The sequence below is a fragment of the Anarhichas minor genome, unplaced genomic scaffold (assembly GCF_050575085.1).
Source record: "Anarhichas minor isolate MPS153535 unplaced genomic scaffold, ASM5057508v1 ptg000027l, whole genome shotgun sequence".
NCBI lineage: Eukaryota > Metazoa > Chordata > Actinopteri > Perciformes > Anarhichadidae > Anarhichas > Anarhichas minor.
This window is the reverse complement of record NW_027466473.1, coordinates 7,211,002-7,232,877: the sequence shown is the minus strand read 5'-3', so window position 1 is coordinate 7,232,877 and position 21,876 is coordinate 7,211,002. Positions and strand designations below refer to the sequence as shown.

The following is a 21,876-nucleotide window of genomic DNA, read 5'->3' as shown; positions in this document are numbered from 1 at the left end:
CAAACAGGCGGCGAGGGTGTGGTGCGTTCTAAGCGCATTAGAGAGTAGGACACTTTTATATTGCGTTTAAATACCTTCGAGCATAATTACTCGTGTTGGGTGAGCATGCACATGCAGGTAAATTCTAAAATGTCTTTCAAACAGAATGTTTCACAACCCCACCAAACAGACGAAAGCAAGCTAAAAAAAAAAACTAGATAACAATGTAAATTGCTGTTATAATTGCAATTACTATGTATTAATTTCTGTCAAATTTCCCCGAGATGCAGTATCTTTAGTTGTAGCATGGTAACAACATGCTATTCTGGGCAACATAGGTTTTGTTTTCTCTTTTCTTTCCCCCAATAATCTAGATATCATAGACACAACAACAGCAAAGTTTGTTACCAGACAGACAATCAACCCTTCTCACCGAAAATATTTATCTTGTCATACCAGGAAGATGGAATGAGTAGACCAATACCTGAACTGCTTTCAGAAGCCATGCCAGTGAGCCAGCAGGCCTGGCACTGGCCCGGCTGAATGAAACGCAGGCTTTATTCTGCCAGAAAAGTTGGGACCTGTTGTAACATTGTCTTCCTCTTCAGGTTGATGACACGAGCAGAAAACATTTTTCTGCAGTATTGTTAAAGATGGAACTAATCGGTTAGGCGTAATTACTAATGTGTAAATGTCCTATTTCCTACATCGTTGAATGCAGCATAGTTGACTTTGCCTTGTCGCGATGATGCCGTACAGCTGAATGCCAAAACACCGAGTTTCATCAGCAGCAATGTCTACCTATATCCTCGGTGTCGACGTGGGCACAACGTCGGTAAAAGCTGTTTTATTTGAAACTGGCTCCAGGTCGGTGGCTGCCAGTCACGCTTTGCCAACTTCGTCTGATATAATAGACCACAGCGGGATACAGGTGAGTGCGTTCCGTGGTGCGTTCACGTCATTACCAAACAACTTTACCTCGCAGCTCAGCAATATTAACGCTGCTGTGTGATTGTCTCGGGTGTAACCCGACTACGTGCCCGATGCTGCTTAGGCGAAAGAGCAGGAGACCGGCCGGATCATAGACACTCTGAACCGGTGCATCGGCCTGCTGTCCAGAGACAAACTGCAGCATGTCACCAGCATCGGGCTGTCCGGACAGATGCACGGGGTCTTACTCTGGAAAGCAAGGAGCGGTAAGACAAGTCTGCTGCAATGCATGCACGCACGCACGCCGTTGCATTTCAGAAGGTGTGGTGTATTTAGAAACAACGGCTGTGGTACATGAGCAGTTTGAGCAGCAAAGAAACGGACATTGTCGTTATTGAAGTCATTTGAAGAGTAAACTTATGTTTTATCTAAGACAGTTTGAATGTATTGTTCAGAAGGTGTTACAATCCAAACAAAGACCATCTCCATTTTCCTGTTGTTTGACTTTTTATTATCGCAGGTCAGGTAGTGAATGGGTGGTTGTTTAAGTTAAAGTTCAGTTGTTTTTCTTAGAGCATGTGCTCCTGACAACCCCCTCTGTCTTTAGAGACCAACGATAATGCACAGTTTAATTTGGACAACAGTTCCCATAATGTTAAAATAAATTAAAAGATAAGATAAAACATTCACTAGTGAAGGCCACAGGGATTTGGAAGAAGCCTTTAGAGAAGAGAGCGATGTTTACACACTGCTGAATTACACCAATTAGCCAGTCTGTAATGTTGGTGACATTTGTAAGATGCTTTTTGAAAATGGATCGTGGAGCTGGGCAATTAGGGGAAGTGAAATCTTCTTATAACTCCTCCTTTTTAACAGAAACTTGGTTGGTCCGTTGTAGCTCTTTCGCAACTACGCCCCCTGCTGGTTGAATCCAAAACTTGATATGAAAATAGGTTAGTTATAGTAAATCTGTGCCACTGGAATGTTTTTTGCAACCAAACAAAACCATGAAGTCAGATGCAAGTTATTTTGTCTGCTGTATTTTTTCCACATGTCTCTTGCCCCCCCCCCCCCCCCCCCCCCCCCGCAGGTTGTGTTTGGTCCAAGAGGGATTTCTTCACAAGCGGAGACACCAGTCAGCTGATCACCTGGCAGGATGGGCGCTGCAGCAGCGACTTCCTGTCCTCTCTTCCCAAACCAGACTCGCATCTCAGCGTAGCCACGGGGTTTGGCTGTGCAACAATCCTCTGGCATGCAAAGCACAGGTCAGCACACAGTATTTTTTAGAAATCCCACGTAGAGCGTGTCGCGCCTCTTGATTTAGTGATTCAATTCAATTTATTTTGTATAGCCCAAAATCACAAATTTGCCTCAGAGGGTTTCACAATCTGTACACATGCGACATCCTCTGTCCCGGGACCCTCACATCAGAAAAGGAAAAACTCCCCCAAAAAACCTTTAACGGGGAGAAAAAAAGGAAGAAACGTCAGGGAGAGCAACAGAGGAGGGATCCCTCTATCAGGATGGACAGAAGTGTGATAGATGTCATGTGTACAGAATGAACAACATAACAGATACGAGAGTGAACTAAAAGATGTGCGCTTTCTCTGCAGGCCTGAGTTCCTTGAGGACTTCACCGTTGCAGGTACCATCCAGGACTATGTGGCCTCCATGCTGTGTGGTTTGGACGGGTGTGTGATGACGCCGCAGAACGCAGCCAGCTGGGGCTTCTTCAACACCTCCTCCAACCAGTGGAATACAGACATGTATGTAAAGGGAAGAACTTCCTGTTCAGTTGAAGTACTCAACGCATGAAACGTATTTTACAGTTTGTGCATGATCAGTTGTTAATCTGAAATCACTTTGGCATTGTAAGCTTGTGATGAACTGTACAAAATTGTTATGCGTCACAAGCTACTGTGTGTGTGTTTGTGTGTGTGTGTGTGTGTGAGTGCATGCTCTAGCCTGAAGGGTGCCGGCTTCCCTTTGCACCTGCTTCCTCAGTGTGTGCCATCTGGTGGCTTGGCGGGACAAACGTGCTCTGACTGGCACGGTATCCCTGCTGGTACGCCAGTGGGGGCCGCCCTGGGAGACTTCCAGTGCTCTGTCTACTCCTGCATGAGTGCTCGGACAGATGCAGGTGAAACAGGAAGTCTGGGCATTCCTCTCAGGGCCGGGCTTTATGCAGTACTTTTCATGCACTTCAGATTAAAGACTCCATTGCGGCTGTACCATGAGGTTTTGCATCAATTCGATTTCTTCGAATGCACTACCGATTATGCTTCAATACACTAGTTAAAAACAGCAAAGAGAACAATAGCAAAGCATAAGAACGGTTTAACATAACAATAAAGAAAGTACACAGCAGTAAATACCCATGTCTTAGTCTGGACTCATTATGTTTGAGCACGCATAGGAAAACAAATCCATTATGGATCAAGTGTAATCCTGCCATCAGTGCCTCTTGCATGAGCTGTTAGTTCATATGCCGTAGATGACAGTTTGCATCTGTCTCCTAATTTCGCAGTTCTTAACATAAGCACCTCAGCCCAGCTGACCTTCGCCATGCCAGCCGACTTCAAACCTCCAGATTCTCCTCAGCCGGCCTCCTCCATCTCCTACTTCCCCTACTTTGGCGACTCGTACTTGGCGGTGGCGGCTTCACTCAACGGCGGGAATGTAATGGCCACTTTTGTGGGGATGCTCGCTGCCTGGATGAAAGAGCTCGGTATGTATTTTTTAGCCGCGCTAGTACTGTGGTTGTAGGGGGTGGAGGTGTCTGTTTATTACTTTGGTCCGGACTAAAATATAGCAACTATTGCAAAGTTATTTAGTATAGGCATTCATGGTCTCCAAAGGATAGATCCTAATGACTTCGGTTATCCCGACTTTTCCTCGAGCATCACTGTGAGATTGACACATGTGGCGTTGTGTGAAATGTCTCATCAATTATTGGATTGATTGATTTAAAGTGTTGAATCGTTACTCTCATCCCTCACAGGTACGGAGATGAGTGACTCGGACTTGTATGAGAAGCTGATTCACTGCGCCCTGAATCAGGAAACGAGCGACCTGAGGGTGAGCCCTACGATCCTGGGGGAGAGGCACAACCCGCTCTGCCTGGGTCAGGTCGCCAACATCTCCACCACCAATCTCTCCCTGGGTCATTTGACCAGGGCGCTGTGCCGCGGAGTCCTGGACAACATCACCTCCATGATGCCTGCTGAGCGTCTACAGCAGGCAGGGATCAGCAGGATTGTGGGTAGTGGGAGCGCCATCGCCCGCAATGAGGTGCTAAGGCAGGAGGTGGAGAGGGCGTTTCCTCAGCCGGTGGTGTACGGGCAAAACGCAGACTCCGGTGTGGGCGTGGCCATGGTCCTCTGTGACCAACTCTGAATGAGAGTTGTAATCCACAAGGGAATCCCCGTCTGTTTATTGGACTAAGTGAACACTTTGCACAACCTTAAAGAACGGCATCGCTTTGTCTAAAAAGGGAACGATCAGGCAAAGGGAAATGCTACGACATATTTTGCTCTGCGAAGCTAAAGATGCCTTGTGTAAAGCGTGTTTTGTCAGATGCCTCAAGTTCATGCTCATTTCCCCTGTGTTGCTGAGAGGCTATGTATAAAATCCATGAAGTAGATCAAAATCACAGCGCTGCTGGACTGTTATGAAGGTCACATATTTATGATCCATAACAGGATGTCCGTATTTAAGGGTGGACTCCATCTTTAGATGAAACCATAGCTACTGCATGGTTTACAATAGGCTATGAAGGAGATGGTTTTTTTCTCAGTTCATTTTCTTTCACATCCGTCTGCCTCATGGTTTAAATGTCGTCGGGTGCAAGGAGCTTATTTTCTTTTAATTTCCACTCACCATCTAAAAAGTCTAAAAAAAGATCATTTTCAAAAGTCACAACATTATCCTAACGCAGTGGTCCTGTGTGAAATGAAAAGAAAATTGAATATGCAATATAAATAAGATGCAGTTCATATGTATCTATAATCACAATTCATTAGAGTGTAGCAGTGTAGTGTAGTTAGAAGCCTTGCTTTAGTACCAGAGTTAATATGGCCTCTTTATCACCTGTCAATTTATTGTAAACGATGATTACTGCTCTTTTCTTTGCCGTCTCTTAATTTGAAGTCTTAATCTTCCATTTTGAACTGTGAGCTCCTCACAGAGTGAGGAAATGTCCTTGATTATCGTCAGTTTTTTATGTTAATTTTGCTTCTACCACTCGTCAACTTTGTTTTCAAGAAGATGATCTTAATTTATCAACCGCTGTTGAATTTGTCGTGCTGCTGCTGCTGGTGGTGCTTTTTGATACATGGAATATTTCTAGCAGCAATGTGGTCGTTTTCTATAATAATAATGAGTAAATACAGTTGGGACTGTGAGAAACACACACAACATCAGTGTCGTTAGGAGTGCCAGTCATTCGGGGCACAGTTATATGCAGTTTTTTTTTTCTCTTATAGGGTCATTAGCTCACAGCTGATGTGGTTATGGTACAAATAAAGCAGTATTAATAACTCATTTTGTCTCGGATCTTAAATATTTTGAATACATTTTGATGTCGATATCTTATTATACTTGAACTAGGATTATATTCTGGTGCATTTGTCCAAGTTTTAAATGTAAATCACAGCGTGCAAAGCCAGATAAACACTGGTTGTGACGCATCAGGCGGCACAATATCGGATGTAAAGTCTCCGTTGCCTATTTGGGTTACATTTTAATAACTTGAACCATTCTGCGCTAACGGTAACCACGTCAATATGTGAAGCCTTGTGCACCATGAAAAAGGGGAAGTGATCTTCAGAAAGGAAATCGTCAAATGATCTCTTGAATGCAGATCTACAGCGTGGCAGGCAAAAGCTCTGCAACCACACAGTCACAGGAACACAGCAGCGCTGAAAAACAAACACACCCACATGTAAGTGAAACTAGAGGAGGCACATAAGACACACAGGAGGCAATGTTATGGACTAAAAAAAAGAGCCGCTTCAGAAATATCATACACAAACCTGAGAAAGAAAAGCAGCAATTCAGAAGGGTAAGTTCATTTATTTTTCTGCATTACCTCTAAATTAAATAAAACAAGTTCCTGTCTGAACGACTTATGACAAAGTTCAACTGCTCTGATTTGTTGATCATGAAACGTGTTCAGTGTCGGATAACATACTGGTACTTTGTGGTATTTCCTTTGCTGTCTTAGCATCAGTAGAGATGGTCAATACATCCTTTAAAGCACTCAGGCATCCAGTAATGTGCTCTGATATTCTCTTGGGTGTGTCACTTTATCTCCCATCGTGCTTCTTCCTATTGTCTCTCACCGCCTGTCCAGTAAATGAGCATCTGAGGACAGAAAGCCTTATCTCTGAAGGACTCGCCATTGTGTGCAGCCGACTGTTATGTTTTGATCACATTTTTAAAGAAGAAGACAATCTGGAGCAGGAAGACTTACTTGTGGTGAGTCAACTGATGTGTTAATGGTTTTGTTTACCAGTTTTGAATCATTAGATTGCTTCTGGTCCTGAAGGACATTGACAAACATGTTGAGTATCAGAGGAATCCTCTTAGTCTGAACATATTTCTGTACACTCTCATAGCAAGCTATTGTGACTAGTTTTCATGTATTTTGTACATTTTGAACATACCGCCACGCTTACATTTAAAAAAAAAAAAAACATGCAGTGCACTGCTTGTTTTTTCTGGTTGTTTTATGAGATTTAATAAGGATATGGGAAATGATGGTAGTGGTTTCATCGATTGTGTGTATTAATATTTGTTAATAATTGTACATCTGTAGCATGGCCTGGAAGAAGCTGCTTCGGCACACACAACTGAACAACAAAGAGGTTATGAAATACAGTTTTGTCAATGACAACAAATGTTTAATTCATTCAGATGTGCTACTAAACAATTGTTGAAAGATACATTTGTGTTTCATTGGATATGAGCATGCAGTTCATACTTCTGCATTTTTCCATCCTTTGTTTCTTGCTGCGCTACACATCCCTCTGAATCTTATGATCACAGTGTCTTACGGGGGTTTGTACTGAATCACTAATTCCCCATTTCGTGACTGAAAAGGGGAACAAGAAGCCACCAAAGATTAGGTTCCCCTTGTCCTCAACATGATTCTTTAGATCAAAATAGCATACGTCTTTTTATTGTGATCAGCTAAACTCTGTGGGAATCTTTTCATGTCATTCACATTCTGTGTCTGTATAAACCTTACTGCTTGTGATTTGATCATTCTGCAAAGAAGTGGCTTCCGGATCAAGTTCTGCGTGCAGAGCTGCCATGGAAATCTTTTTCTAAATACACTCCTTTGTTAGTCACTGGGGCTGAAACATCACATGTCTGGAAATATGTCTGTGAGGTGATCCCCTGTGGCAGAGATGTCTCAGACCCAGCTGATACAAACACATAGTAACTCATGTTACAGCACCAACGCAACACACTTGTGGCCCACTAGAACAAAGCAAAGAGTATGTGTGACCCATTGACACAGTTGTGTGCCGTTCAGCCAAAGAGAAAAACATTTCACGTCGTAGAAATGTTTCTTTTTTTTGCCTTACCTCGCTTGGATGGCTCCTAACCCTCAAATTGGAAACCACTGGTCTACAGGAAGTAAAGTTTCCTACTTCTCCACATGTGTACCTCTAGTAATCAAATTCACTTCACTGGATCTGTTGGTTGTTGTCTGAATGACGCGCTCTTGTTTCTGTGCGTCCATGCAGACCACTGGAGCAAGAGGCCAAGATGGAGAAGTCAGAGATGTTTGGCTTCTCTCTGGAGGCAGACGACCGGACGGAGGAGGAGAAAGAGCGGCAGAAAGCGGCAAGGAAGGGCGGTGTGGCTTCTGCCCTGGGTCTGGGCCAGAAGTCGCCCAAGGCCCCCATGGACACTGATTACCTTGAGGAAATGGAGACGACCAGGCCTCAAATCAGATTCAATCTCAACTTTGACAAGTGAGCCTCACCATGCAAACACAATGTGATCTCAGCCTTTCTTTAATGCTCATTATACCATGAGTGCTGTGCATTATCAAGCCCCACGCTGTGGATTAATGTGGAGTGTGAGGCGGCTTGACCTCTTGACCCGCGTGAATCTTTTTGCAACCGTGTTGTGTGTGAAATTATTTTTGTCTATAGAGGGAATCGAGGCGAGGAGCAGAACAAGAAGAGAGACAGCAAGACGTTGACCATCGAAAGGTTGTTTGAAGCGGTGGCCAGCGGGGATGTCAGAAAGCTGGACAACCTGCATCAGTACCTGCGCCAGAACATGAAGAAGCTCTCCGACTCCCTGTGTGAGTGTGAGAGCCCGTAATGCAACAGATGCGCCAAACAGTGAGCCGTAGACTTGTGTGTCATCTCCCTGAATGTGTGGTTACACCCGCAGATCAGTCCTATGGTAAAACCGCCCTGATGAAGGCTCTGCTGCACCTTAAGGACGACAAGAACGAGACGGTGGAGCTCTTAATCGACATTTCAGAGAAGACGGGCGACCTTAAGGAGTTTGTGAATGCAGCCTACACCAACAGCTACTACAAAGGTAAACTGTGTACGAAGCAGAATTGCTGAGAGAATAAACTTTTGCGACATTATCAGATTTGTTTTATATGGACTGTGGTTTATGTGTGACTCTGGCAGGCCAGACAGCTCTCCACATTGCCATTGAGAGGAGAAGTATTTCCTATGTGAAGCTGCTGGTCAGTAAAGGAGCAGATGTCTATGCCAAAGCCTGCGGGGTATTCTTCCAGCCACACGATGGCCCCAACTTCTACTTTGGTGAGTCCATGCTGCTGCAGGGAGGAGCGCCCTTCTTTGGAGCCTCACACAAAGATCATCAAGATTCACATTTCACTGCTCCTGTTGTTGAGAGAGGCTTTTGTTTTTTGTATTTTCACAGCATCTCGTGACAATGAGCAACATAAAGCAATACATTTTTTATTATTTCTAAGTTGGTAACTTTCTTAATTTCCTTTAAATTATTCAATTTTACTTTAAGAGCTCAATACGGAATTCAGAGCATATCTGTTGGCTCCACACGGGTCTCAACATAGCAGTGAAAAGCTAACGGTGCTAACGGCACTGACAACAGCAACAGTACTGAAATAGCTAACAGTTGGCGTTACGCTCCACTATATCTTTGCATGCAACTAGCTGTTTGTTGCTATAATAATGCTCCTTTAATTAACACCTTTAATGTTAGTTCATAACAAAGAAGGACGGCAGTACAGCAGTATTGAATTAGCATCGTCAGGGTCACATTTAGCATTTTAACTTTTAGCGTGTGTCTTGTTGAAATTCAAATTTCAACTAAGATATTAAATGTTTACATCGGGGTGAATCTTCATTGAGTCTGGAATACTTAATGCTTTAACTCTTTTAGTTATTTATTGTTAAAGGAGGTTTTCCACCTCAGTACTCTTATTCATTATTTAAGTTATTTGTTGGAGGGTTTTGCAGTTTATATCCCCTTAATTCCAGGGGGATATTAAAAACCTAGGGGAGGGCCTTGCTTTTTTAAAACGTGAAAAATAAGACTCAGCAGCCCTACCCGCCATAATCATTTTTGTACAGTCCCTAAATTGAATACTGGACCATAATTGGCTTCAAAACTAGTCAAAAACATAAACTTTCCCCCTTCAACTGATGAATGTAGTCTTTAGTGTGAAACTCACATACATAACTTTGCACTGTGTCCGAGTGAAGTAACAATAAGCAAAAAACAACAACAAATGAGTGGAGGGGGGTCAGTCTGGCATCAGTCTGATGTACTTTGATGGATTAGACGTAGACACAAGTTACACATTCAGACAGAGATGCATTTAAATCAGTTGTATGTATTTTTAAAAAGCTGTTGCTTAATTGAGTCTCTCTGTGTTGTCCTCAGGTGAGCTGCCTCTGTCTCTGGCAGCCTGCACCAACCAACCCACCGTGGTGGACTTCCTCATGGAGAACGAGTACCAGCGAGCGGACGCTAAGATGACGGACTCTCACGGCAACACGGTGCTGCACGCCCTGGTGATGGTGGCTGCCAACTCCAAGGATATGGACAAGGATAACACAGAGTTCATTACCCAAATGTACGACCGCATCCTCAAGACCACCGCCCAACTGCACCCAAAGCTGAAGCTGGAGGACATCGTGAACCTCAAGGGGCTGACGCCTCTCAAAATGGCTGCCAAGACTGGCAAGATCGGGGTAAACACTATAGTCACTGCAGTCACTTCAGACACAGTAGAATAGAAATGTACTATAGGCCCCCAGCTCCTCTGACAATCCAATTATACTGTTTTGGCTGGGAGCTTCTGGATTGGGGTCACAGACAAGTCTACAATTCCAGTCTCACTGTTGTACTGTACTTGGATTAATGTGATTGAACAGTCTCAGACATGATTTTGCTCTTTCGTTTGTCTGCAGCTTTTTACACACATCCTGAAACGGGAATTCCACGAGAGTCACACTAAGCATCTATCCCGTAAGTTCACCGAGTGGGTTTACGGCCCCGTCCACAGCTCCCTTTACGACCTGGCCTCAGTGGACTCGTTGGAGGACAACTCAGTCATGGAGATACTGGTCTACGGCAGTGACATTCCCGTGAGTCCCAGCATTACGAGCCCGGTCGGGGCAGCTGCTGTCGTTATTCTGTGCTCAAGCATCTGTCTCTCCTCAGAACCGCCACGAGATGCTCCAGATGGAGCCTCTGAGCCACCTGCTGGAGGAGAAGTGGAAGAAGTTTGCAGGTCGGATGTTTTTTCTCAACTTCCTGGTCTACCTCCTGTACCTGATCATCTTCACTCTTATCGCCTACAATAAGAAATCTGGAAAGGTGAGCTGGCTGCAAACTGTGTGATTGATCTGTGTAGCCATCCCAGACAGACCTGTGCTGATGTTGCTTTTTGTTTCTTCTGTGTCCCACAGCTGCCGTATCCCCTCAAACACACCATAAAGGGTTACCTGTATGTTTCAGGCCAGCTAGCGATAGCGGTGGCAAACTGCTATTTCTTTCTCATAGGGGTATGTTTGTGTTTTAAATAAAAAATATCCAGTGGCTCATATCACCAGGTTGTAGCAGCTGTGTTCCACTAATGTGATTAATCAAAAAAACCTTATCTAAATTCCTAGATCTTAGAGTTGAAGAGGAAACGGCCGAAGCTGCAGACGTTGCTGATTGATGGATATTATGACATTCTTTTGTAAGTATAGTAAAGCTTATCTCCCAGGCGTGGTTTGAAATAAAGGTACCGAGTGAAGTTCTGTGTTTTTCACCGAAACAAAAGGAGAAAATTGGACTTGGAATCATCCTCGACAGGCAGCATCTTCTAGTTGATAGATGGCATCATTTCTACCGTAGTGGTTAGTGATAGTAACAGACGCAGCATTTGCATGGGTACATAGTTATTGTTTCTTTAACTATATACCCATGCAATGTCTGTTGTGGTGCTTGTCAGTCACTCTTAGCTTTGTCTTAACGATGTGGGTTTTGCCACAATACTGACACACCAACAGTGTCCTTCCACATACTAATTATTCTACAATCAACTGAAACCCCTTGACTACACACATATGATCTCCATTTAACTAACTATGTGGCTTCTAAAACCACCTGGCTGCACCAGTGATCATTTAAAGGAGGAGTTAGCGATTCTGGAGAAAGACTGTTAGACACGTGAACTCAGACAAATATCCCCCTCCCTTTCTCTTTATACATCCGTGGCCTGTCCCCTGTCGCTGATTGGCTGCAATAGTGTTGTGCCCTGTTGTTCCCATTTACAGAGCAGGAGCTGTGCATGAACACCGGATTTTTTAAATGTACAAATAGCGTACCGCGAGGAAATGTATTGGATCAGAATTGCTGACTGCACCTTTAAGTGTGTCCTATTAAAGGGGGTGAATACTTCTAAGAAAAATGATGTAAAAATAAAACATTAAACATCCACAGGGGTGTGAATACTTTTTTATAGGCACTGTATAATCTAAAGTACTCCATGCGTAATCACCAAATAACTCGTGGGATTTCTTGCATGGCACAGACTGGTGACGTGTAACAGTTTTGGATGATCTGGGATGGATTATACAGGACACATTTACATTGTTAGAATTTAGAATCACAAAGCTGCAGGTTCACAGTGGCTTCTCTGCTGTTGATAGCTTTGTGCAGGGCGTCCTCTTCCTGGTCTCGGCCGGGCTGTATCTGTTCGGGATGACGCAGTACCTCGCCTTCCTGGTGCTGTGTCTTGCTCTCAGCTGGGTGAACATGCTCTACTTCTCCAGGGGCGACAGACACATGGGCATCTACAGCATCATGATCCAGAAGGTAGTCCACACAGGTCACACTGCAGCAAGGTGAACATCGCATTGAACGATTCCCTGAAGCCCTTTGTCTCTTTTCGTCTTTGTAGATGATCCTCAGTGACATCCTGCGCTTCCTTGTCGTCTACATCGTCTTCCTCATTGGATTCTCAGCAGGTAGTGTTTAGGCAGTGACCTCATTTAGGATCCAACATGCCATGAATGGAGGATGCATTGTATGTAATCTGTTTCCTATGTCCCGACACAGCGGTGGTCACCCTGCTCATAGAGCCTAAAGTGAAAAACACCACTGTAATTCCGACGCCGAAGGGGCGTCTCTATGGTCCCATCGATCCTGGTGAGGAGTGTGTCAAACCCTCCTTCACAAACATCCCCTACACCATAATGCAGCTCTTCAAGTTCACCATCGGCATGGGCGACATGGAGTTCACCCAGAACCACGAGAACACAGAGGTCTTCTACCTGCTCCTCATCAGCTACATCGTCCTTACCTACATTCTGCTGCTCAACATGCTCATCGCCCTCATGAACCGCACCGTGGAGAAGACCACAGTGGAGAGCGCCAGCATCTGGAAGCTACAGGTGAGGCGTCCAGCGGGGGCTCCGTGGTGGTCGAGGGGAATGTGTCTGTTCACAGCAGATGTGGTCTGATGGCGTGCTGTGACCGTTTTCAGAGGGCCATCACAATCTTGGAAATGGAGAGAAGGCTGTCTTGCTGTCTGAGGAAGAGGTTCCGCTGCGGGGTGGAGATGAACCTTCGCACCGCTCTTGGAGATGACCTTCGCCGGTGTTTCAGGTTGGCTTCTTTCAGTTCAGCGACAGTATAATCAGTGACTGCCGCGTTTCGAGGGGCTCCATCAGAAGCTGCATGTGAACCACCTGGATGACATGACACGCACAGACCTCCTTGCCCAATCACAGATTAGGAACCAAAGTTGCTATCGCTGTGTTGCAATAATTTTGTGGTAATGTGATTATATTTTGGTAACATGCACCGCTAAAACACTGGATGAATTGTAATAACTCGATCCATCAAATTTTTTGTTTTGCCCATCACTTTGGTTTATGACATAATACCTGCAAAACTAATGGCATTCCCATCAGCCTCAGCTGCACTTTGTTGCAGTGCCAATTAGCCAATGTTAACATGCTATCATGCTAAGCTAAGATGCTGAAAACTGGACACATTGCACAATCTACATATTCACAGTGACAATGTGAGCGTGCTAAATGCTAACTTCAAGCATAGAGGAACTAGTTGGTTTCTGGGACTGTGGGCAAATATAAAGTGAAGCCAGCATGTGCAATCTGCTGTGTGCAATGTGCACAGTGTTAGCTGACAGGTAATTAAACGTCACAGGATACACACATAATAATAAAGGTTTAGGCTTGAAGATATAAGAATAGATGCAGCTGTGCGAGGGGGATCGATTGACGCGCAGCACACTGTGTTCTTCACTAATTTGCCTTCTCTGGCAGCTGATTGATGCATCAGCCCGCAGACAGTAATTGGAGCATGTGTCCTCTTGTCGTCTCAGAGTGGAGGAAGTCAACTGGAACAAATGGAACATCAACCTGGGCAAAATCAATGAGGATCCCGGGTGCTGTGATCGCGCCCAACACCCTGCCTCAGACAGCCCGCCGATCAGAGCGAACAGAGGTGCGGAATCATGAACCCAAACGTTCTTCGATTGAATCGTGTTTTTGGTGTTTTTTTTCCCCTCTGTGAGAGCAAAGTAGTCCACACCGTGTAACATTTCCTCCTTCGTCCACAGGGAGGAGCTGGAGAAGCTGGCGGATGCCGACAACTCAGTCCACAGAGATGAGTCCTCTGAACAGCTCACCGGTCTGAAGAGACGACGCGCGCGGAGCTTCACTGTCCGCTCGGCCTGGCTGACCCGAGCATCGGGGCATTCAAACCTAAAGACATTATTCAGTTCCCCAAGAAATCTAACTGTCAAATGTTTGACCTGCCTTTGTGACTGACAGATACTCCCAAGTCGGCTTTATTTTACATTTTGTATTGAAATTTTCTTTGAGGCAATATCTTTGTTCCTCTGACTGACAAAACCTTCTCAAAAAAATCTGCATCAAGAGCAGCTTAATTGCTAAATGTCGAACATTTGCAACACATTAAACATGTAATCCAAAGGCTTCTCTGCACATGCTGATTCTCCCACCACATGAACAGGATGCACGTCCTCTCCGCGCAAAGGCCAGAGCCTGCCTGGCACCTCTGACATCTCTCAAAATCCTTCATAGAGTAATACTGATTACGATGGTGCTGATCCTGCCCTCCCGCCGCGTGCCCTTTATACAAGTCCCATTTTCATCACAGCCAGACAAGCTAAATCTACTGCAGCCAGATAGTCCTGTGGATTTCACAGCTTGCTTTGTCTACCCTGCTTCCCTTTTCCATTTGGCAGAGGCAGGCTCTGATAAATGGCATGAAAGCACCGCAATTGGTGCAACAATCGCCACCTTCAGCACTAGCTGTCTCGGTTACAAATTACATGTGGTTTAAGGCGGGCCTTTTGGACCGCTGTAAGGCTGATTATGCAAGACACAAATCTGTGAATAGCAACCTACCCGAACTGTCAGACAGCATGAGCTCGTGCAGAATGAAGGGGGCAGGAGAAAAAGAGCACACCTGTAGTCGGCGTCAGTTTAAATCAGTGTTGCAGATAATCCACACAAACGGGTCAGACTCATTTCAAAGCATAAATTAGAACTTTATTTTATTATTACAATATTACAAAAAGAGTAGCACAACTCTCACGCTCTTGCCTCTTATCTGTCGTACAGAATGACACAAAAGAAAGGCTTGTGGACCTTCTTCCATTTCACAGCAACAAGAAACAAAGAAGGAAATGAAAATTAAATAACAAGCAAATCAAGTATTATAAATAGTCACAACTGCAAACTGAAGCTTTGAAACTGGGGGGAAAAAAGAAGTTAAAGCTCAGTAACTACACATTGCTAAAATATATAATTACAAAATATTACTCCTTTTCTTGCTTTCCATTATAAAGAATCCCTAAGGAATTGCTCTGTCTATTCAACAAAACCTCAATAAAATAAAATAAAGAGAAACTAAAATAATAATAATTGCTGTTTCTGCGTATACTCACCATCCGCTTTCTCCTTATTATTTGGGGTTTTCATTAAAACCATGCTCTTTTTCAAGGGAAGTCCAAGGACCAAACACTTAAGGCTTTTTAAGGGCTGTTAGGGAGTTAGGTGAACAAAACATGAGCGCCATTGTGTTTATACACACACACTATCTCTCTCACACACACACACACACACACACACACACACACCGTTAAATCTACCCACTTCAGCAGGCAACACTCACACACACACAATCGTGAACGTTTAAAGTTACGAGTAGGTAAGCCAGTGTACAATAAAATAAACAATGCATTTGCTGTTTCACTTTAAACTTAAAAGTCAGTTTTGTTCACCTCCAAGTGATCTTGCAAGTGATCAATTTGGTCTTTTCAAGCAGACTTCACATCAGAATCAGTAGCAACTACACATAACTTAAATTCACTTAGGTTCCTGCTGTTAGGATCAAAACTCTTGTCGAGGCTCGTTGTTCCATTCGTCATCATTTCTTCGACCCCGGAGTTTTGTCCTCGTAACCCACCTTTCCCCCTCAATAACTGCAAAACAAATCATCTCAACATTCAAGTAATACATTTGTCATGGTTACAAAAAAACGATCGGAAAAAGGAAACAAACACGAAATGGCACATCTTCATAACAGTGTGTCCTCGTTAACATGACTTTGGCCATTTTAAAGTCTGAGAGTTGATCTTCCGTGACTTCTTCTGCACTAATCATTTCACAAGCTTTTTGCCAAACCTTCCTGGCATTGACAAAAAGTTATTTTTTATTTTTTTTTAAACACCTGAATTCATTGCAGCATTTTCAGCAGGACAGAGCATCATCGCCTTTACAACATACTTGCTCCCTGCTGGATCATGACTATGTACAAAACAACCTGATTACATGCTCCCTTAACTGACAGAGAGGAATCACTCTTGAATAGTCCTATGATACAAATAAATAATTACATTTCAAAAGAATAAAACCATGTGCATACCGCAAGCTTTTCTAACAGTACTCTAGTCTCCAGTGTCTGGTGGCTTTGCACTGAGATACGATTATTACTCTCTTCTGTCCCCAAATGACTGTGTTTAATCTTGAAGTTACTACGAGGTTGGAGAGTTAACACCAACATGAAAATCCAAAAACTAGTCTGAGCCAAAAATTCCTGACATGACCCTGTAAAAAAAAAAAAAAAACATCCATCAGTAGATGTTGGGATCTATCTGCTGTTCCTCTTTCTTACATGCATAAGAAAACGTTACGGATAGATCTGAAGTAGGAATAACACAGGATCTGTTTGGATCCAGGCACACAGATAGAGGAAGGAGGGAATGACACACACAGTACAGATGTGTATACACACGCACATGAAAAAGTTCCCTAAAGTGCCAGGTAAAAGCACTCATTAACAAAATAAAAGTAGCAATTGATCACTTGCAAGATTTATAAAAAGAACCAAAAAAAACAACCTACTGCTCTTCATTAAATATATTAATTTACCCTCTTTAACATAAGGTGTTTTGAAGTTATCAATTTAGTTGTATTCATGTGTTTCCTTTCTTAAGACTAAACAAAGGGGTTTTGATAACTCTTGTGTAGACAAGGCCATAGCTTATCTGTACCCTGGGTGCTGGATGAGAGCGGTTCTGCCATCCCCGACCTCTGGACCAACCCTGCTCAGAGGAGGCCTGTGCATCTTGCCCATCAACGCTAGATTCTGATCGCGGAAGTAGGGACTCTGGAAGTCCCCACCCAAGTAATCTGCCGCTTGCATCAGATTAGTCTGGGCTGAGGAAGAGGAGGTGCAGGAGCTCGTTCCTAGCCTGTAATGTGGGGCCCCGGGGGGCCCACAGTCTAGTGTGGCGCACCCCCCTGGGCCCGCACCGTGGAATGGCATGGCTATGTCCTGAGACCCGGAGCTGTCACTGTTGGGTGTGGGTAGGATGCTGCTGTTCCAAATGTGGGACTGGAAGTAGTGACCATTGGTGTAGTGGGCCATGGGGCCGGACATGCCGTTGTTAACAGGGGGGGAGGGGGTGGGCCTCTCTTCGGGAGGTTTCAGTGTGTAAGGCTGACCCACACACACCTCTGCAGGGTAGCCCATGCCCTTAAAATGGAAGGCGGGGTCCCTGGAAGGCTGCTTGCAGAGGTGGGTCCCACCGTTCTGAATGTGGGGCAAGTGACCCAACTGGTGCTGATTCCAAGAGCGCATGTTCTGCTGCTGTGGGTTATGTTGTAGCTGTTGCTGCTGCTGATTCTGCTGTTGATGCAGATGCTGCTGCTGCAGGTGGTGGTGGTGCTGCTGCTGCTGCTGCTGCTTGAGATCGGTGTGGTTGGAAGGCAAGTGGTTCATAATAGCCCCGCCGTGTGGCGGGTGAGCTCCCACCGGGGCGGTGGCTGTCTCTTGAGCACCGATAATGCAGTTGGGCGGGGGAAAGCCAGGGGTGGCAGGGTTGCTGTGCATGGACACCCTGGAGCAGGCGCTGATGAGCAGGTTGCGACTGATTGGGCTGGGGTTGGCGATCTGGCCCTCGCACATGGAGGTGCCTTGGGCCCGAGCTTGGCAGAACTGGTTGATCTGATGCACGATGGTGCTCAGGTCAGCCTGGTGGCCCTGGTGCAGCCCGGCGACCATGGAGAGGGGAATGGTTGAGGTAGAGACGGTAACATTAGGCGGTGCGTCGCCATCTGGCAGCTTTCTGCTCCCCTGCAGGCCAGGTGGTGGCTGCTGCTGAAGGTGCTGCTGCTGAAGCATGACGGTAGGGGGCCCCTGTGGGTGGCCAAGGGCCGGGTGCTGAGACAGAGTCTGGAGTCGGGGTGGGCCCTGAGGGTGCTGGGCCATGTGGGGAGGGTGTCTGAGGCTCTGGGTGTGACCCTGCTGTTGCTGGAGGGGCATCTGTAGAGTCTGAGGTGGGTCCTGTGGTTGAAGGGGTACGCTCTGCTGGAGCCGGGGGAGGTTCTGCAGAGGTGGGTGGTGGTGGTTTAAAGTGCTGGTCGAGGCCACTTGGTAGGGTCCGCTGGGGGCGTTCATGATGACTTCGGAGTGCAGGCAAGCCCGGCTGCCGTCGAAATCTTTTAGGACGCCTTTGACTGTGGGCACCTTGATGATGGCGAGGAGGCCCGTCTTGGCAATGGCCTGAGAGGAAGGGTAAGGGCTGTAGCGCTGGCCCGACGTATCCAGCCCGTTGACTGTACGGCGCACGTGGTTCCGCTGGGGTACCTTGACGCTGTTGGGGAAGATCTTGATGGTGAGGGGGTTGTTGGCAACCTTCTTAGCAAAAGCATCCAATTCTGCAGGGGTCGGAAACGGAGCGGATCTCATCCTTTGCGTGGTGTCCCCTGGGGTGTAGGACAGGACAGGTCAGTGCAGAGACAGAGACAGAAAGCAAGAAGAGGAGAATTGGGGGGATGAAGAGAGTGGGGAGGGAGGCACAGAAAGAGACAACTTAATCCAGGTGGAAGTGTACATGGCACAAAAGAGCACGTCGGTTGTAATCTGAGCAGCTGAGAGGACAGCCCTCTCATATTCCATACCTCGCTGTTTTTCTCCTAAATCCCTCACAGCTCCCGTCTCATGAGGCCAAAGAGAGATTTCCAATCTCATCCTCAGCTGAATTATTGCGACCGACACATTTCCCAGTCTAAAATCCAATTTCGCGGTGGTGTATACTACTTTGAGGTCAGGGGCTTTTAGTGGCCTTAATTGACGCAGCATCCTGGCAAACAATAAGTAGGCATCTGAGGGCGGGATGGGTGGGGTGGGGGGGGGGGGGGGGCTGCGTTGTTTGCTCCTGAATCACAAACTAAACAAAGAATAAAAGAGGCAGTGACGGTCCCCTGTGTCTGCTTTAGAGAGAAGGAAAGAAAGAGATCGACGCAGAGAGCGGAGCTCCATGACAGCAGACAAGTAATCAGACACAGCAGCAGCGTCTCTGATCTGCAGGAACACCTCCCAGGCCTCAGCTCGCAGACATTCGTTACACCTGCTAAGCACCGTGGCTAAATTTAACAATGCCGATGTGACAATGTGAACACGATTATGTGCCGGTGCATGTGTGAGCGCGAGGGTGCGGTTTCCACTTATGAGCCTGTTTAAAAATGTGCGACAGGATCGTGCAGGTGTCGGCTAACGGCCGTGATTGCATGTTTCCATTTAACGCAGTGTGCTCACCGCCACTTGCTTTACTAAGACAAGAAAAGTCAGTGATAATAAGGAATGACAGAAGTAAGCAGGGAGAGGAGCCTGTCTCCATCACCTCGGCCCCGCCAGTCTGACCTACTTACGCCACAGCTTTCGGACTGATGGACATGAGCTGGACTGATCTATGAGAAGGATCACTGGTCTGTTGTAACTGTCCTTCATTTAACTTACCATCATTATTTCTGAGGAGGGGACTTCTGTTCAGGTAAAAATAGACGTCACCGGTACAGCATACAGGCTACTTATTCTCTCTGTTGAAATGTCTCAATTGCTGGCAGAGGTCCGCGGTTTCATGGTTCCCGTGGCCGTTATATGCTCAGTCTCACAGCAGGCAGGCTGGGCTTGAGGGACGAGGCACAGAGCTGAACTGCGAGCTCTGACGCGGCGGCACCGGGAGCCGTGCCAACTGGCTAATTAATTCCTGCTTCATTTGTGAACAGGAAACAATGGGAGGCGATGTGCGGGGGCCGGATCGGGGCGGCACACAGGGGGGCCGCTGTGACCAAGTGCTCGGCCTGCTGATGGCGGCCTCATTAATGCAGGGGTCCGGGCCAAGGAGCTGGAGCTCGACACCCGCCATCGCCGAGGCCTAGTGTCTGAATAAACGCCAGGGTAAGCAAACACAGATAAATGAACACTCGGACACAAAGCTGGCTGAGGATGGACATCGCCCGTCAAACACAGGTATTGATGGTTGGAAATCGGAAAAAGCTGACTGAATAAATACAAAGGCAACAGGTTTTATTTAGTACACAGTAAATACCATTTAAAGCAATACAACTACACTTTGATGAATGTAACTTGTTTGCTATCAGTACTCAAGATATATCTAGAGATTGTGAGATTCTGGCACAGCCTCCTTTGTTTGCAACTGTTGTCAAAAGCTCATGTCAATGTCGCTGCTGAAAGGATTTTAAGTAGGTGGGAAGAGAGAACCATCAGCTGTTGCAATGAATAAAACATCTTTTATCATCATTTCCTGGGAATAAGACTCTTGTGGATCAAACCAGGGTTGTGGACAGCGTGAACAAATGTTAAAAGACCACGGCAACTTCAAGTGTAACGTCATCTCTCAGGGTTCGCTCCGTGTTCGGAGAGGAGCAGACAAGCGGCGCGGGGATACAAGGGCGCATACTGAGCCGACGTGGAAAAGTGGAGTCGGGGGTAAATAATGCAAAGACTGATCCAAACACTTAGAAGTGACAGACAACAACTTTTAGCTTCTCTAAATGTTTCTAATCGGGGTCAGACCGTAACGATTAAGTCCTGTTCACATGATCTAAATAATGTAATATAACAACCTGAAATTAATTATACCTAAATATAAATGTTTGTGCAGTTTCATATTCATATTTAGGGGACTTAGACAATGTTGGAAATATAGCGTTGACTGGCTTTTACATTAAGAGAAAACATCTGCAGCGAGCATGTAACTGTGTACGGTTTGCCACCGGCACTTGTGTAATGAGTTTTATACTTAAGTTGTAAGACTCAGGCAAGTGGCAAAGAAAGCAATGTCAATGTCTGGAAACTGACCAATCCATTAAATTGGAAAAGGGATTACACATTGTTAACAAAGCTTAGGCAGGCATTTTGAGATAAAAAAAAGCAAATCAGAATGAAGGGTTTAGCAGAACTGCTGTAAAAATGTGGAGTGAAATCGGTAAATTGCTGTTTAGAGTAGTTTTCCCCAAACAGTGGATAAAATCGACCTCTTGCTGTTTACGACTGTTTAAGGGTCCTGGCAGCTGTTGATTGTGTGTTCTAGTAAGCAAGCGGAGCTTATTAGCATCTCAACCTTAACCTGAAATCTGGATTAGTTGAACAGCTTAAAAGTATCAAGGGAGGGTTAATGAGGATATGAGTGAAGTTTGTAGGCGGCTGCGAGCATATCGTCTCTCAGATCTCCAACTAAGCACGTTCCCAAGGAGAGAACAGGGAGAAAAGAGGCCAGTCTGGCCGTGCGTTAATTACCCCGCTGCAAGCTAGCTAGCTGGAACACAAGTGCACAGTCAGCAGGCACTAATTAGGGTTTCTTTTATTCAAACTACTGTTTTTATTGAACAAGGTTTAAGCAGCAGGAGGGCAGGGGCTCGTGCTGCTGCAAATTGCGATTTTAACACAAGAGCAGGAAATTAGGTCTGAAGCTTCGGCATCTAAATTAGACATGCGAGTTTGGCTTCCCGCATGAAGCCCCCCTCCTTACAATTTTTACAGACAGTTGAGCAAAGCCTCCCATGCTGATAGATCAAGAACTTTGAAAAAAAAGAAAAAAAAAAAAAGAAAAATGTGATGAGGAGAGGAAGAAAAAAT

The 21,876-nt window shown here is 45.5% G+C and overlaps 3 protein-coding genes across 8 annotated transcripts in view; 2 read left to right on the top strand and 1 right to left on the bottom strand.

Annotated features, from left to right (window-relative positions):
* Positions 1-683: 683 nt before the first annotated feature.
* Positions 684-5,451, top strand: shpk (sedoheptulokinase). The gene is made up of 7 exons (XM_076102011.1): positions 684-910; positions 1,034-1,175; positions 2,000-2,174; positions 2,523-2,675; positions 2,874-3,049; positions 3,437-3,637; positions 3,911-5,451. The coding sequence occupies exons 1-7, from the start codon at positions 743-745 to the stop codon at positions 4,303-4,305; spliced, it is 1,410 nt and encodes a 469-aa protein (XP_075958126.1). The 5' UTR covers positions 684-742; the 3' UTR covers positions 4,306-5,451.
* Positions 5,452-5,575: 124 nt separating this feature from the next.
* trpv1 (transient receptor potential cation channel, subfamily V, member 1) lies at positions 5,576-15,353 on the top strand. 3 transcript variants are annotated; one of them, XM_076101981.1, is made up of 17 exons: positions 5,576-5,971; positions 6,263-6,387; positions 7,665-7,895; positions 8,079-8,233; positions 8,326-8,478; positions 8,577-8,714; positions 9,823-10,133; positions 10,353-10,529; positions 10,606-10,761; positions 10,854-10,949; positions 11,058-11,128; positions 12,084-12,249; positions 12,335-12,401; positions 12,493-12,827; positions 12,920-13,041; positions 13,784-13,905; positions 14,021-15,353. In XM_076101981.1, the coding sequence occupies exons 3-17, from the start codon at positions 7,687-7,689 to the stop codon at positions 14,095-14,097; spliced, it is 2,355 nt and encodes a 784-aa protein (XP_075958096.1). In that variant the 5' UTR covers positions 5,576-5,971; positions 6,263-6,387; positions 7,665-7,686; the 3' UTR covers positions 14,098-15,353. The 3 variants fall into 3 exon arrangements, with proteins under 3 accessions (XP_075958096.1, XP_075958097.1, XP_075958095.1); XM_076101982.1 differs by lacking the exon at positions 6,263-6,387; XM_076101980.1 differs by lacking the exon at positions 5,576-5,971 and having other exon boundaries at positions 5,995-6,387.
* The window catches only part of fam222ba (family with sequence similarity 222 member Ba), a 31,410-nt gene continuing 24,490 nt past the window's right edge, over positions 14,957-21,876 (bottom strand). For 2 of the 4 annotated variants that reach the window (XM_076101986.1, XM_076101987.1), the window contains one exon: positions 14,957-18,701. In XM_076101986.1, coding sequence (XP_075958101.1) covers positions 16,975-18,701 — 1,727 coding nt within the window. In that variant the 3' untranslated portion in view covers positions 14,957-16,974. Of the gene's footprint in view, positions 18,702-18,896; positions 19,080-19,734; positions 20,160-21,876 lie in introns of those variants that run through there. The other 2 variants (XM_076101988.1, XM_076101985.1) reach the window with 2 other exon arrangements.

Excerpts from the sequence above, each read along its gene's own strand:
- trpv1 (XM_076101982.1), top strand. The coding sequence starts at position 7,687 with ATGGAGAAGTCAGAGATGTTTGGCTTCTCTCTGGAGGCAGACGACCGG. Across the intron at positions 8,234-8,325 it reads GAAGCTCTCCGACTCCCTGT|ATCAGTCCTATGGTAAAACC; the intron begins GTGAGTGTGAGA and ends TTACACCCGCAG. Across the intron at positions 10,950-11,057 it reads GCTATTTCTTTCTCATAGGG|ATCTTAGAGTTGAAGAGGAA; the intron begins GTATGTTTGTGT and ends CTAAATTCCTAG.
- shpk (XM_076102011.1), top strand. The coding sequence starts at position 743 with ATGCCAAAACACCGAGTTTCATCAGCAGCAATGTCTACCTATATCCTC. Across the intron at positions 1,176-1,999 it reads ACTCTGGAAAGCAAGGAGCG|GTTGTGTTTGGTCCAAGAGG; the intron begins GTAAGACAAGTC and ends CCCCCCCCGCAG. Across the intron at positions 2,676-2,873 it reads AACCAGTGGAATACAGACAT|CCTGAAGGGTGCCGGCTTCC; the intron begins GTATGTAAAGGG and ends TGCATGCTCTAG.